We start from the raw sequence: 17,077 nt of genomic DNA, 5'->3' as shown, positions 1-17,077 counted from the left end.
CCACCAAACTGTCTTACATACATATTCTTGCCACAAACAGTTGGTGTGGAGCATCGTACATAGCAGTAACCCCATCCAACTTGGCAAGTTGATTCTAATGCTCTTGTCACATTGCATCAAATTTTCCAAGTGCATTGCTTGTCCTGTCCATCCTCAATGTACTTCTAAACTCTCTTTTTGGCCAGATACTGCCCCTATTGGTTTCTTCGATCACAGAGACCTCCAAGGCACAGTGTGGAGATATTTCTTAAGCTTTAAATTCTTACTTAAAAGCATGTGAAATTCTCTCCAATCACACAGAATCATAAAATTGCTTAAATTGGGCAAGACCTTTAGGATCATGAAGTCCAACCATTAACCCAGCACTGCCAAGTCCACCACTAAACTGTGGCTCTAAGTGCTACATCTACTCATCTTTTAAATATCTTCAGAGATGGAAACTCAACCATTTCACTGAACTGCCACAGTAAAGAATTTTTTCTGAATATCCAACCTAAAGCTACCCTGGTGCAACTCTGGTTTAACTTGAGGCCATTTCCTCTTGTCCTATTGCTTATTACTTGGGAGAAAAGATCGATCCCTACCTCACTACAAACTCTTTTCAAGTATTTGTAGAGAGCAATAAGGTACGCCCTGACCCTCACTTCCTCCAGGCTAAAAAACCCCAAGTCGCTCAGTCACTCCTCACAAGACTTGTGCTCCAGACCCTTCACCAGCTTCATTGCCCTTCTCTGCTCTAGCACCTCAATGTCCTTCTTGTAGTGAGGGGCCCAAAACTGAACACACAATTTGAGGTGTGGCCTCACCAGTGCTGAGGACAAGGGGGTGATCACTGTCCTAGTCCTGCTGGCCACACTATTTCTGATACAAGTCAGGATGCCATTGGCCTTCTTGGCCACCTGGGCGCTGCTGGCTCATGTTCAGCCGGCATGTTCAGCATGTTCAGCACCTCCAGGTCCTTTTCCACCAGCAGCTTTCCAGCCATTCTGTCCCCAACCTGTAGCACTGCATGGGGTTGTTGTGACCCAAGGGCAGGACCCGGCACTTGGCCTCATACTGTTGGCCTTGGCCCATCCAGCCAGCCTGTTCAGATCCCCCTGCAGAGCCTTCCTACCCTGCAGCAGAACAACACTCCTGCCCAACTTGGTGTCATCTGCAAACTTATTGAGGGTGTACTCAATCCCCTTGTCAAGATCACTGATAATGATATTAAAGATATCTATGAAATCTTTCTCCTTGGTACACAGAATCCAAGATCTTCTTTCCCTGAGTAGAAAACAGATAACCCGACGCAGGAAGGGATGGTTTGTAAGAGAAATACCAGAAATAGTTTGTTCATCCATTAAAACAGCATCACTCCAGGTAAGAAATCAAAGTCAGCTGCTGGAAGGATGTGAGTGCAGGTCACTCAGCTGGAGTTCCCACGTGTTGCTTCCAGCGTCCCTCCTCATTGAGTCCTGCTTACCCAGCCCTTATAGAGCTATGTGTAAGAGACAGGACAGACCACATTCCTTGCAAGCTATTTATACCACTGAAGGAGAATCACTCTTATAAGCTCAACCTAAGAGGACCTTTCATTATTTTCAATTAAATATATACATTTAGTGTAAGAAGGAAAAAAACAGCCAAAGTAGCATTACTCCGAAGACATTCACTCATATGCACCTTAATAAAGCCACTGTAAAGAAAACTGTGAAAAATATGATTGTTCATTAAGATTAATCAACATTTTACGCAACCCTCATTTTTAGGGAAAGAATAATACTACTACTTTTCTGTTGAATAGCTGCAATATCTGTGCATGGACAGGTGCTAGAATAAAAATGCTCTTCATAGGCAACACAATACTAACTCAACCTTTGTTTGGAAACATCCCAGACACAAAGACTAACCACCGGTTTTGTCAAAACCAGAAGACCCAGGAGCTGAAAGGCTGGAAAAAGGACCACCAGAAGCAGAATTGCTAGAAGCTCAGAAGCTGGTGCCAGGTATCACACACCACAGCTTTGGCTGATGAGCTTGAGCACTCACAGCTGAAATTCTCAGTACAATCAACAGAGAGGAGCTGGACCTCAGTGGGGCAACCTAGAAAGCAGTGAGTGAGGACGTGGACAAAACTAGTCTGTTAATTGAAAGAACCTAACCCCAGTGCATATATCTCTCTATATATCCATCTGCATTTCAAGACTGGATTGCAGTGGAGTTGAAGTCAAATACTCAATGCTTCCGTCTCTGTGCAAGCACTCGAGTTTAAGTGTTTAAGAAACTTCTGGGCTTAAAGTGTGAGCACGTTTCGACTCCCCATGCACCCAGACACTCAAATTCTCATTCAGCTCTAAGGAACAAAAGCGGGTGGTGTGAGTGTTGCCCAGGGTGGTGGAAACAGAAGAATGAAGAAGTCAAAATAGCAGACGGGTTTTGGAAAATGGTAGCAAGGAGAGCTGCAGAAAGAGACTAAAATCCATGCAGCAATTAAGAGGAGGAGAAAAGGAAAACTGGAAAAATATTCAACCCTGTTAGTTCAATCTTCTGAATCTGTAAAATTTTAGACTTAAAGAAGCTAACAATTTAAAAATAGATGCCTGAAGCTGTGAACGTTTTCACAGGAGGTGACTCTACTTTTCCACCTGCCTTTGAGAGCTCTATTCTTTGTCCTGAAACCTGACAAAAATACCCCCAAACACAGAAACTGTATTCCAATACTATTCCACAGCTCTGTCTTGCAATATATAGATAGTAAAGGGTACAACACAACAGGCATTTACATAGATCAAGAGAGACCCTGCAGCATGAAGAAGTTCTAGACAGTTCTCTGTAGAAAATGAGTATTTTCTACTGTTTGGGGAAATTAATTATGCAGTTTTGAAGGTATGACTCAATACCTCAAATGGAACTAGTAGCTTTTTAATATTCTATTAACAAAACATCTATTTCTAAGAGCTCTCCAAACCCTTGCCTCTTGTAGTCCCAATGCCACAATCCAAATTAGTTTAATTACTTTTATTGTATAATTTTTCCTACCCTACCATGACTCCTCTCACTTAAGCACTTAAGAACATGGTTACAGCTGTTGCTCATTAAATCTTCTAAAACTCAACAAATACTGAATTAATAATGCTGAATAATGACCACTGTTCAGCCAGTGATTCCAAAATTTTCCACCCTTCACACAGCCCAACATCTGTCTTCCCATATCTTTATTCGTGTACTTAGAAATCTGAAGATCATTCACCCAAGGGAATAAATCTCTCTCAAACTTTTACTTTACAACCCAATGACACTCACATATTCCTTACAAAAAAAGCTCTACCTAGGTATCAGCAGAAGACCATGCCATGTAACAGATGAAGGGACCAGGCTCTGTTCTCTGCCATGTGCAATTTCCCTCATGGTACACTCCTCAGCAGTTATCCTCTGCCCATCAACTAGCTGGTATCACGGTATTTACTGCCAGAAGCTTCAAAGACAGGCACCACAAAACCACCATGTAAACAGTTATGGGTTATTCTGCCAGCAAGGAAACTGCTCTGTAACTCCAGGAAACAGAGCTGGTCTTATGTTCCTTAGGCAAGGAACTTTATTTACTGCAACTGCAGATGCCCTGTGTACTCTGTGTGCACTTGCAGTTCCTTTCATTTGTGTATTATTTAAGCTTCATTTACTCAGCAGTTTAGCAGGCTCTTGGCAACCATGTCATTAAGTAACCACGAAGTAACACTGTATACTACCAGGACTCAAGTTGTAAACTGTTCTCCTTCTCTGGCATGAACTCCCCTCTCTTTCCGGTATCACAGGTGAGTGCCACGTCCCTTCGTATTTGTGTCCTTTTCAGACATCCCTATCTATCCATTTTTTCTTCAAATAGAACTGTCAGAACTGTCACCATGACTGAGTTATTACATCACTTCTCTGCAGCCCTGCCTGCAATAGTACTCAGCATTTTGAAACACTGGGTAACACTTTTACTCCACATAAGAGTCAACTAGAAAATAAACTACAAGAGACTGTACAGGGGTAAAGGTTTAGCCATCTAGTCACATTTCTTTCCGTATTTAAGCTTTCATCACCCTGTGGAAGAGCCACATGCTGAAAATCCACTTCTGAGAAAAACAAAGTCTGAAACTACGTGGAAACAAAACTTGACATATAAGTTTGTGTAGTGTTTCTAGACTGGGTGGCTGAGAGCATGGTGGAAATGCTGCCCCTCACACCATTCACACAAAATACAATGGGTTTGAGTCAAATTTGCACAGTTTATTAGGTGGCACCTGCCGAGGTCTGCTATATACATCTGTACACCCCACGTTTCTACTACCATTACTCTTGGAAAAGTATTCCCCACATAAAAATAGAGCGAGATCCTAAGGATTTAGCCCAAAACAAGTGGAAAGAAAATATTAAACCAGCAAGCATGCCTCTGCCTATGTCTGATGATGCTACATTTTCTAGTCAAAGTGAACAGATCTGCAGCTTGCAGGGTTGAGGACATATGGTGATTCCTGGTTTGGTTCCTTCTACAGGATATTATGCAATATACGTAATGTGTAGGTTTTGTGTCAGCTGGTTTCAGGTCTCATGTAAACACTACAATCATTCTGAAACATATGGGACAGTCACACTTCACCCATACTGACAGGACTCTAGAAGGGGAAATCATACATTGAAGACCACAAATAATTGCTAATTCAATTTTGCATTTCTACTAAAAACAAGAGACTCCTTTTACAGCAAAACCACTATCTGATAATGAACATCCTCAGGCACTCACAGAGGAAGAGGGGAGCTTAACTTTTAGACACAAGGGAAAGGGAAAAATGACAACTCTTACATTTTATGTGATATTTTTATTAGTATATTTTTTTAATGAAAAAACAGAGTATTTATAAAGCACTTTACATTTCCAAGTGCCTTATAAAGGTTTTTTGAAAATGTAACTACTCATAAAAGTCTGTCTTCATAGTAGCACTGCATAACAAATATCATGTCCATTCTGCAGGTATGAAAACCAAAACAGCCAGCATCAGCAGCCTTCCCAAAACTGCAGAGAATGTGAAGAGCAAGGCTATGACTTACATATTAGGAACACCTTAATTTCTGTAATGAAAGTGCTAGACCTTATTTTCATCCCTTTAAAAGTTTGGAATATTTTCAACCATTTTGAGCAAAAATCCAATTCAATTATTTATTTAGTTACTAATTCACTGTATCTCTTTGGCGAACACAGGTAATTTGACTTTTGTGTTTCAGTATTGTCAAAATATGCAAATAAAATATCTTTCCAGGAAGAGATTAGTTTCGTATCAGTTGAGCAAGTCTGGCAAAACAATTTCTACGAACAGAACAGGAACATATTGTGCTGCCTGGGACACGTCTTGAAATTCAGGTTTTTTATTTCTTGTTCTCAGTTTGACTTAGGCAAAGCACAGGGATGAAACAATTTCTTTAATTCAAAAATACAGTGCCTACCTCCACTTTAAAAGAGGAGACAGAACTTCATTACACTTTGGGAGCTCTTGAACTAGTTATTTACAAGCTCTACTTCTGATAATTCAGGCTTCTGCAGAGACTTTGCTCCACAATGGGCCATACCAAGTGCTGTGCGACATACAAATGAATTAACGCTCTGGGACAGGACTAGTTACGTACATTGCCAAAGGCACTGCTGATGCAAAATGATAAATTTTAACTCCTGTAAAAACAGAAAAAGTAAAATATTTGGAAATGTAAAAGGTCTCTTCCTGTGCACCTGAATCCAGGAGCTAGACCAAATCCCAACAGTATGTGACTGTTTTTATTAAAAGTTTTATTAACCTTCCTGAAATTTGTTTCCTGCATAATATGGTACAAATATAAATATTTAAGTATATGTTAAGTGCATATATATATATATATACACTTAACATATATATTACACACGTATCTGTAGTGAAAGAGTCTTCTTTCCTCCAGATACACCAAATATATGGGACTACTGAATTTCCAATGCTGTGGGGAAAGGCTGAGATTTTACCTCTTAAAGCAGCCTTCACTCACAAAAGTATTGGGAAAAGGTGATGTAACAGATCCCTACTTCAGCAGCCAAGTGTATGGAGGGTACCAGCAGACCTGCACACTTACTCTATGTGGAGTGCTGCAGGCTTGGGTTTTAGTCTGGCCTCTCCAAATAAAACAATTTTCCTTCATTGTGGTCCATAACTGCAAGGGAGATGTCAAACAAGCAACACTTCCCTTTCCATCTGCCTACAATACTGGTACTGTCACTCCTCCTGGATGCTCCACCATGCATAGCTCCACCATGTTCATCAAGAGAAATACTTATGTTTCTCAGTATCAATCTTAAACCTTCCACTACCTGTAAAAAACAAAACAACAAAAGAAACCTGCCAAAGAAATTAAGAAAAAAAAACACCACAAAAACCAACAAAAAGGCTCCAAGGGATGAACTTTGTCTCACACAGTTTTGCACAACTGATATTTGTTGTTAGCACTGTGCTAGAAGTCAGGCTCAAGCAGAGGATGAAACACTGGTGTGCTGGGCTATCTACATAAATAAGACCATTGAGAAACCTACCTCCCATTTAAGTGAGTTGTGAATGGAATTAAACTTTCCAAATGAAGAAATACCAATTTTTATCACAATAAAAAGCAGAATAAATATATATAATGGAGAAAACAATAAAGTGCAGAAAATAACTCCTCCTACCCAAGTGTCATCTGAGCTTTTTACTTTCCCATGAAACAAGAAGATTTTGTAAAATTTACCCAGGTTTCTAACCACTTATTTGCAAAAATTTGAAGACTGAAAACACTATCTTTCAGGATCTACCTCTTGTTTCCTCTTACACATGAAAAAAGGAAAGTCTGTATAAAAGACTAAAACAAAGGTTTTTGTGAAGCTTACTTGCAGTTTTGAGCATATTCCACTCTCAAAGACTCTATTTCCAATGGAAGGTTGGCCGGACAAGGACAGGATGAGCACAAAGAACTTCAGACACAGTTACCGAAAGACAGGGGGTATCACCAGTAATGAGCATGCCAGTAATAAGTTGCTATCCTGTTCCTCTGTCAGAGACTGAGTGGGCTGCAAGAGTTAAAGTACTTGGAAACCCTATACTGTGTCTTTATTCCTCCAGGTCTGGGTGCAACATCTGGGAAAGCATTTCGGAAGTAATGGGAGTAAAAGAGGTCTTTCTCGCCTTCATGCCACTTCAGGGCTACACATGGTAGACCACAATCATGCCTGAGACCTCAGATGAACTGAAGTTCTTTGGAGGTAGAACATTAAGTACTAAATGGCTGGCTTAGAGAAAATTTTGTTCTGCATAATGAAATTATCATTATTCCCTTGCGCCACACACAGACAAAACACATATGCACCCCATATTTACAAAGTCAAGGGGCACTGTTGCAAATATTTTTCATAATCTAGAGACTGAAAGTAATCACAGATGCAATTAGACTTGCTTTCCCATCAAAGTGTCTTGGAATAACCATACGGGCACTCTTCCATATCGGCACAGCATCAGACCTACAATGCAGAGGAATGACTCCCTGTGTGTAAGGTGAATTCAGAGCTTGCAAAATGTGCCAGAAATGAAATCATTTATCTTTCCACAGAGCAGCTATTGGAAGAGAACTGGATGTACAAGCTTCTTCTGGTATGGACACCTGCCTGTAACTAGCTGGACTCAGATAACTATCTGACTACATCCAGAGGTTCCCCTTCTACATCACCTTACTAGGCTGCAGTGGCATTGGTAAGTCTGCCTTTACACCCTGGTGCATACTGCACCAACAGTCATCTGTTTTTAAATATATTTCTGTCCTGAAATGTGAACTCCATCACATCAATGGGAATAGGCTGAGGCTTCATGTATTAAATAATCTGTTTATCTTCCGAAGAGGAACTTCATGAAGAAAGACTAGAAAAGCTAGAAAGGAAAATTTCCGTGAAATATACTTGTTTTCTCATTGGAAAGCCCTACTGTTTATTGAAACCGGCAGTAAATTTTAAACACTAAAAGAAAGTATTTCTTAAAAAATAAAAGCATCACCCAATACAAACAGAACCTTCTATTTTACTTAAGACAAATTAATTTTTAAATTGCCTTTGTTTATCTAAATTCCCAGTTTCTGGAACAGCATATGAACCTGCTGTTGGAGGTTTTTTTCACCTGACAGATTCACATGGAGGAAAGAGAGTTCAGGAATAAGGAGCACATAAGACATGAGAAAGAAAAACTGGGCTTTTGAAGAGTGAGTCTGGAGGACAGGTGATAAAGAGGTGTTGATTTTAAAGTGGACCAAAAATCTACACAGTTCAAGTAAAATCCAGAAGGATTATTTAAAAAATGTTGCTTCTTCCCAACATTCGTCTAAAGAAGGGACTACAAACCTGTAAATATCTCTCCGGAGCTTATAGTTAGCAAAAGGCACTAAACAGACCTTAAGAAAACAACAGGTAATGAATGAAGTTTAAAAGCATACAGAACAAAAATAACTTTTTTGGTGCCTCCGACTTTTTAAGTCCATTCTGAAAGTGCTCAAAGGAAAATGTGAACAAAGACTAATGACAGGGGCCCTTTCGTATTAAAATAATATATGGTGCAACAGTGAGTGAGAGGAATGCAATGTTTGAAAAAGCAGAGACTAAATAAAACACCCATGTACTCACTAGCCCTCTTTCTTCTAGGGTGGTGTCTCAACCAGCTAAAGGAACATCTTGAGGAGGGAATGCTGTCATTTTCTCAGGTACAAATCTGTACTTCTGACATGTTTACTGTCTCCATATAACACTGCTGAAGACCCCCTGACACTGACAAATAGGCTTCATTACATCTGTGGCAAAGGTATTTGCTCTCATCTCTCAGGAATGATATAGGTGTTGATCAAGGAACAAAGCACCAAACACTAAAAAATTCACTTGGCCTGGGGGCTATATTCAGCCTGCCTCTGTAAGAGCCTGAAAAAGCAGCCCCATCTTCTGCAGCACCAGCACTGACAAGGGTGATTCAGAGCCAGTGTGGGCTCATGCATGAAGAGGGGCAGTTGCAGCTCCCACAGAAGGTGCTCTGGTTACAGACCTTGCCCTCCTCCACTCCTTCACTCCTCCGAGGCAGAAGCAAAGCCATGTCTATGGATATACAATGCCCTACACTCATGGACTGTTCCCACTTCATGCCAACTGGAAAGTCCCAGGTTTCTGCTGCCACTGACCCCAGTAACTAATGACTAAAATAAGGTTGCACAGAAATACAGAATGCTGATTACTACTACAGTAAAAGAAAATGCTATGGAGGTGAGAGACAGGGAATAATCTCTTGTGTATCAGACCTGGTAAAATTATGTTCTACATAACCTCAAAGCAGGCATCTTCTTTCTTTGTTGACTTCTTCAGGGTGATTCACACAATATTTTAAACTCTTTGGGCTCTTCCATATAACAGGTAAGAATATAGCCACGACGAGATGTTCACACAGTGGAAGGAGCAACTTCCAAGTAAAAGCAGCAACCTGAAGAAGGTGAGTCCCACCAGGGCTGCATGGGTGCAGACCTCACACGAACAGCAGTTACACTCTCCCCATTCCTGGGGCAGGCACCACCACCTATGCCAAGTGCAACACAGATGTATGCAAACCAGGAACGCAACCCATGGCTGCTGGTTTTCCCATTTCTCAAGATTATGCCTTTGTGGAGTCACACATTAGTAATTTTCTTTTAAGTTCACTGAAGCAGAAACTAACTCAACACAACTCCAGTGAGTCAATTTCTCACAGTTTCTCCTTGCAGAAGGAGTTGATAAACCTGAGCTGCGAGATTGCCTGCGAGCCCCGAAGGCTCTCCATCACACCCAATACCTACTGATAGCTTCATTTGATGATCTGGCAAAACAACAACAAGAAGCTGATACTAGAATGAGAAATTTAATACCAGTGCTTGTGATTTATGAAATGGTCTAACTACTACAGGTTTCACTTGCAGTTTTTCTAGTCAGAGAGAAGATATGTAATTCAAGTTCGCCCCCCAGTGGACTCTCTGCCCATGCCAGTACACTAAGATTGAGGACACTGGTGACAAGCATTGGGAAGCTAGACAATGGCATACCTTCACAAGCTATGAATTACTCCAAGAGAATTAAATGCAACTGTTACCATCTGTATTATTTTGTTTCCATTTTTAATTAAGGTGCAAAGAAGTATACCTTTCAACCAACAAAACTGTTCTTTCTGTCAAAATACCACATTGTTTTTTCTCCTGCATCCAAACTACTGTGACTGTTTTAGTGGCTATGCCCAGAAAATCGTTTAGGTTGGAAAAGACCTTTGAACATCATTGAGCAAATGAAAAAAACCCAAACGTTCTCAAATACATCCTGCTTAAGTAAACAATTGTCAGCAAGAGCAGCCTGCCTAAAAAAAAAACCAACCCCTCCAGATTATGCAATGCTGAGTTTCTGTGATCTTTTCTCAGAAAGTTTCCTACTGAAACTTGCTCACCCTTGCATGCATAGCTGTCATACTTCATTTATACTTATCCAAAACTGCACTAATTACTGTGGGTCATACGTGAATAATTGACTTCTTTTGCCTGAAGCAAAAGTAAAGACCAAGATAAAAAATGTAAGATGACATTAGTACATGGAGTACACTCATGGCCAATGCTGCACGTAAGTCTGAATATATCAACTTCTTACCAAGACTGAGAAGTGTTCAGTAAAATGCATTTAATTTTAACAGCATGATACAGATTTTCTCACTGGATCCACTGGCTAAATTCAGCTCTCACCTTCTAGACTACACTTCTTTCATCATGCCTACTGCAATGTCAATATAAAGCAGTTGTCAGCCGCCCATTTAATCAAGGTTTTTGATTTGATGTTACTTTTCTTTTTCTCTGAAGTAATAAACCAACTTCCAGCATAACTGCAAAACAGGCAGCTGTCTTTTGGCATGGAGATTCATTTCAGCCAGCTAACAGCCTGGCAGGTACCCATATTTCCTCTGTACTCAGCAGTGCAAGAAAAGCACCTTTGCAAGCCAATCTCTGGGTATACATGGAGAGGGAATAACATGCCCCAGAGGTGCCAATCCCTCCCCTCTGACTACCCAGAGATCCCAGATAGATAGCATAGCCCTGACACCCAGCTGCCAGGAAACCAAGGCTGAGGAGACAGATCCTACAATTACAGTAGGTAGACAAACCCCCTTCATGCTGCCTGGAGAGTTTACAGACACTAAAGCTGTAATCACCTACACACTTTTCAAGCCTTCAGTATCTAGTTTTGAGCATTCTAAGTGCACAGCCTGGGATTCAGCAGTGTTGACTATTTAACAGTGATTTGGGTGCATTACCTGTAAGCTCTGGTCTGTCCCATGAAATCACTAAAGAATTACAGACTCATGACAAATATAATTCTCAGTGTTCTAAAATGTCATGGTAGAAAAGAGCCTTCTCTGTTTCTGGGCTAACTTGGGTATGACATTTCTGAGGTTGTTCACATCTAGTTTTATAACTCAGCTCCTTACACGACAACTGCTTATACTCCTGGGCTGGTTGCCAGTCTTGCAGGCTAGAAAAGAGTGACTTCCCAATGGTATAAGCAGATAAACAGTATTTTTGGTTCAAACCAAACACTCTACTGTTCTTATGTCTCTGTTGGGCTCTCTGTCTTTGAATCTGCTACAGCTTTATAATGTTCAAAGGGCTGTACAGGCAAGAAAAGGAAACAACATAGAAATCGGGGAAGGGAGAAGGAAAGGGATGCAGTAGGGTGAGACTGGGATAAAAGAAGTAAAACAAGAATGACAGAGAATAAAGTGAAAGGGTAAGGGTATATAAAATATATTAGAAGGGTAGGGATGAAAGACCACATTGAAGATGGGAAAGAATAGGGAAAAAGAAAAAAGAATTAAGAATTATAAATCATGAGAGAGCAGAAGGCACAAGCATTAATGGGAAGATATGGAGAAACCAGGAAAATTGGCCTGGAGGGAAATGTAATGAAATTTCCAGATCAACACAACATTTCTGCTGTATAAGGAAGGGACTCTTACCTTACCGAAATTGGTTTAGTAGGGGGTACTAGGATGGAGCCTTGTTCAGAATTCCTCTCAACAAAAGTCCTACCAACCAAAAGACATATTGGAAAGAGTGATGGAGACATGGCCTCAATTGAAATGGAGAAGCCATCACTTAATTTTTTAAAATAATATCTCATACTCCTTAGAGTACATCACACCACAAAAAGTGCCAGCAGATTCTCAGCAAAGAACAACATTGTGCTACATGCTGGATAAACACCACCTTTTCTTCAAGAGTTACAAGAATGCTGAAGTCCATTAAGAGCAGAGAGATCAATAAATTTAAGCAAATCAGTAGCAGAGTAAGGAATAGCACTGAGAGTGTTCTGTCCACTGCCTTTCCAGCCATCCAATCAAGCCCCTTTTAAACTGTTCTTTAGTATTTCAAATTGCTGCTCCTGAGTTTATCCACAATAAAATTACAACTATTACATCATCACTGCTTCAGCTACCCTTACATGCCTGTCATACAGACTACTAACAGTCCACAAAGTTAATAAGGACACCAGGTATTGACCAAGTGTTAAGTATTATCATCACTGAATGGCACCTAGCTCCTCTAAGCACCTCTCCTGCACCTCTGTTGTAGGGACCTAGTACAACCTATTCTCATACAGTAATTGACTTCCCTCTCCAGTATGGGGTAGGTGCTCCCTAAAGCCTTCCAGAAAGACATACTGAGGACTTGAGTTTACACTTGAGTTGAACTGAAGGCTCTCAGGAGCACCTGGCATTCAAAGGCTACATCTGTAAAAGCAAGTAGTAGCTCGACCTGAGCAGATCTGTAGAGTGAAAAAATGCTGCTGAAGATTCATGACCGCATTATATCCTCTTCTGGAGGGTTTTCTTTGGACTAGCTCTGGTTGATCCCAAGCAATGACCACCCATTGTTTGTTGAAGCACAGTAGGTGATGTCCCTGAAGGCCACTTTTCTGTTTAGTTTCATTGGAGAGGAGTCTGGTTTGTGCTGACACCACTCTAGTACTGCCAAAGGGGGGATGACAGGGACACTCTTGATCTGCCCCAGAATGCCAGTGCTGATTCACTCGCAAAGATCTCTGTTATTTAAAGGCCTTTGGCCCTTAGTGTAGGACAACAAGCTCAATACGTCCTAAATTAGGCAGAGAGGAACCTGCTTGTCTTAACCATGGTGCACAGTGCCAACAAAGTCTTACCTGTGTGTGTTCTCCGGTGAGCCTTCAGGTGGGAACTTTTTGTGTATACTTTGTTGCATCCCTCAAAGTCACACCGATGGATGCGCCGCTTCCTGGAGTCTGGAGACTCAGACCTTCTCTGACGCCTTGTGCTCTCAATACTGAATGGTGAAATTGAACTGAAAAACAGAACAGAAACAAAGAAATGAAGCAAGAGCATAGTGTACATCCTGGGCCCCCAAAAAACAGCTGTAATATATGACTGTGACAAAAGTGACACACACAATTAATTATTTCCCTTTCTATAATGTAGTTCACAGCACATATTTGACACAATCAGTGCTTAAACTAGAGCATATTTTGCAATATGAAATAACTGAAGTCTTGATTTAGAGGTGCTTATTGCCCTAAAAAAGGCATCATGATCCTTGAAACACTGCTCCAATAATGAAGTAGCCTGACTTTATCTGAGTTCTATTTCTGTTTGACACATGTCCAAGTACAAGCTCACTGAACTCTGTTTTCTAAACAACTTTATATATAGCCTCCATAACTTCTCCTTGACAACTTTAAATAGATAAAAAGCCTGAAACCCTTTATGAAAAAGTGTTTCCAATACCCAGATCTGGACTATGGATCCTTGCATTAGGCCAAACACCTGTTATTTGCTTGAATAAAAACTGCTAACAGATCCATATCACCACGCAGCAGTGATTTTTCCATTTTCTTTTTTAACAATTCTCAATCTACCACTTGCAACCCAAAGAATTTTATTTTCCTTTCAGACCACTGACAAATAAAGTTTACTAGCAGAGGGCCAGAGAATAATCCGAGAGAAACTCAAATGCTCATCAAAGATACTCCATTTACAGCAACGTCTTAAGGCCTATCAGTTATCCCAATGTTAAGTAATTAAAAATATAATGTTGAACTTATGTTGTTTGATATTCTAAATACAGTGCGTACTGAGTCTAATACTTGAAAAAAGTCTGCTACAGCAATGTATTTGGCTTGGTCAGATAAACTATTATCAAGCTGGTGGGCCAAGATCCAAACCCTCATTGACTTCCAGTAATTATACTACCCAGCCATAAATTTTTATTAACTGATCATCTTATCAACTTCGCCATGACTATATCGCACAACAATCACAGTAACCCAGTTATACTAACCTGTTTAGCTACTTTAAATACTGGAACAACACTGGCCTTCATCAGATTTCTGAGGCTTCCCAGATTTATTGACATTCAAGTTAAATAAGCTACAGATTCATTAATCAGCTCTTTTAGACTCTTAAGATCAATTTGAATGAAAAGAAGCATGAACCTTTGGTGAAGCTATCATACTGAGAAAGGCATTTGAAAGAAGCACTGATGTTGATGCATTCGCTGAGAAGCTCCTGTGTTAACACCAATTTGCAACCTTCTGTTACAACAGCCACTGTTACAGCTATAGCTGTTCCGGAATAAATTTAACTTCTAGAGATTTCCAGAATTTGCTGAGGACTATTTATATTGGGTTAAAACTTTGCATAAAGCATCTCACACAATTACCATGTGATTTCAGAGATGTTCTAATTCTCTGCATGCAAACCTTTAAGCCTTGAATTAATGGTAGTCCAAATTACTCATTTTTGGTTTTGTTTGAATATTTTTATAGTACAACCCTAATTTAAAGCATTATTAACAAAGAAAAAGGTATTTTCTTTCCAACAGTCCTCTTTCTCTCTTAACACTTCATATATATTCGTAGTTCACCTTCAGGCAAGAGAATTTCTGAAATGCAGAAAGAAGTGGACAAAGGGCTGTAATATCAACATTAACTAGTGAAAAGTTGTCCACAAGAGAGTAAGACACATTAGCACTTTAACTATGTGACTGGAATACAGATATGTTTAGCTCTCACAGAAATGGCTTAGCAATTGCGTTTAAGCATCTGCATCTCAGGGCAAATAAGTCTTGGGTTAGATGATTCACTGAGAATGGTCTCACTATTCCAGTTGTTTGTTTTTTTTAAACATCCCATCATCTGAAATAAAAGTGAATGTGTAAATCAACTGTTAAAGCTCAATACTGAACATACAAAATCCAGTACTCAAGACCAGAAAATCTTTACCTTTAAAAATAAATATTTGTGCATCATTTTCACTGCACATGATTTATGAGCTGTCTTAAAAGCCTGTTTTGTAACAGAGTGTTCAGATCCTGGATAGTAGAGCTCATTTAAATGGGAGGAGGATCAAGCTTATAATGCTGCTGCAATTTCCAGCTTGGAGACAAAATGAACCTTGAGAAGAGTCAGCACCTCATAAAAGCTATTTGTCATATACAAGAAAGTGATCTCACTGCTGGGAACTGCTCTGTGCTTTCCCAGGTATTTATACAGGAGAGAGTGGTATAAAGCAGTGCCGTGAAGGAGGTACATGATCAATGCTGCTGCTTCTTAACTGGATTGCTCCCTTTCTAAAAAGTGAAGGACTCTACCTATTCCAGAGGAGGAAGAGTAACAGAATAAGCCACAGAAGGTGATGTGCATTGTCACTAATCCCTGAGAGCTTCAGAGTCATCGCTTACTTAGCACACCAAGGAGAAAAGCTATTGTCAGTCAGAACCAGCAAATGCAACCTCATGCCTTTCCTTTGCAGGCTAAATGATAAACTAATCACCAGAGGAGACTCATATGGCAAGTGAGAATGTACATCCAAAGTGATTTTCCTCTGCCACTCTAACTCCTGTGGCACAGGGGGACCCCACAGTGCAGACATGCTCCCTGGTGGAAAAGGAGCCAGAATCTACCTGATAGCACCAACTTTGTTTTAGTCTATCAAAAGCTGTGTAACTTTTTAAAAATTGAGATACCACAAAAAGCCCTAAAAAGAGCACTAAGTGCTTCTATGAGCTTCCTCAGGTTAGTCCCTCCCACAGTAACTTCCAGCTGATTTGCTGATGTTCTTTCCCTTCACCATGCAGCAGTAAAAGGACATCTTCTTTTTGAAGTAATTCCTACAAAACACTCTCTCTGACCACAAAGACGTAAAATAAGTCCTCAAAACCATGTTTTGTGCCTTTTAAAGGACATGGAGGTTCTGCCAGATGGCTCTGGTCAGCACGGGGTTCCAGAAACTACTGTTTGACAGCACCATGGTAGATGAAGACAGAGCATGGATGTGTCAGGGAACTCATAGGTATTTATTTTTTTTAACTGACTTCTTTTTCCTTTTTGTTTAAAATGTTTCAAAATTCTATAAAATAAAGAAAAAACACTACCCAAAAAACCTATCAAAAAAACCCCACTAAACCAAAACCCAAGCAAATCATAGTGTAGCGGCCTCTCTCAAATCTAAGTGTCCCTCGCAGATTGCACAGAGGGAAGACCTGGAAACCTGTCATCAGCCAAGAGCTACTAAGGTACTGAGAGGAAGAGCTGCCAGTTCTGTTCATGGCCAAGATCTCAGGCAGCCTTTAAGGCTCAAGGTGGGCTTTAACAATAGGACTGACCCCACACATAACAGCTCAGTGAAACTGAGCTATCAACTTACTGCTGATACATCAAGTTTGAAAGATAAATTAACAAAGAAGAAAACTGGGTTCTGACCTGTCAGCTTGACATTTATTTATTTGCAGTTCATTATTTCTAAAACCAGTGTAATTTCTATGTTAGCATAGAAATTGTTACACTTAACAGGAATCCTGGCAGGCTGCTGGTTGCCTACATGAGCAGCTGCAACACCTGTAGTCAGTTTGGCTGGTAAGGTGAAATGAGTAAAACCAACATGAGCTTTTAGAGTGATTTATAAAAATTCAGTTGTGTTATTTCCAGCTAGAAGTGAAAACATACATCTTT

At 40.2% G+C, this 17,077-nt stretch overlaps 1 protein-coding gene across 6 annotated transcripts in view; it reads right to left on the bottom strand.

The window, feature by feature from the left end:
* Nucleotides 1–17,077, bottom strand: part of KLF12 (Kruppel like factor 12) — a 245,234-nt gene that overhangs the window by 10,933 nt on the left and 217,224 nt on the right. For 5 of the 6 annotated variants that reach the window (XM_032678675.1, XM_032678680.1, XM_032678677.1 and 2 more), the window contains one exon: nucleotides 13,256–13,413. In XM_032678675.1, coding sequence (XP_032534566.1) covers nucleotides 13,256–13,413 — 158 coding nt within the window. Of the gene's footprint in view, nucleotides 1–12,053; nucleotides 12,123–13,255; nucleotides 13,414–17,077 lie in introns of all 6 variants that reach the window. The other variant, XM_032678681.1, reaches the window with a different exon arrangement.

Source organism: Chiroxiphia lanceolata, chromosome 2 (genome assembly GCF_009829145.1).
Source record: "Chiroxiphia lanceolata isolate bChiLan1 chromosome 2, bChiLan1.pri, whole genome shotgun sequence".
In the NCBI taxonomy this organism is placed as follows: domain Eukaryota; kingdom Metazoa; phylum Chordata; class Aves; order Passeriformes; family Pipridae; genus Chiroxiphia; species Chiroxiphia lanceolata.
This window is presented reverse-complemented; position numbering and strand designations above follow the sequence as displayed.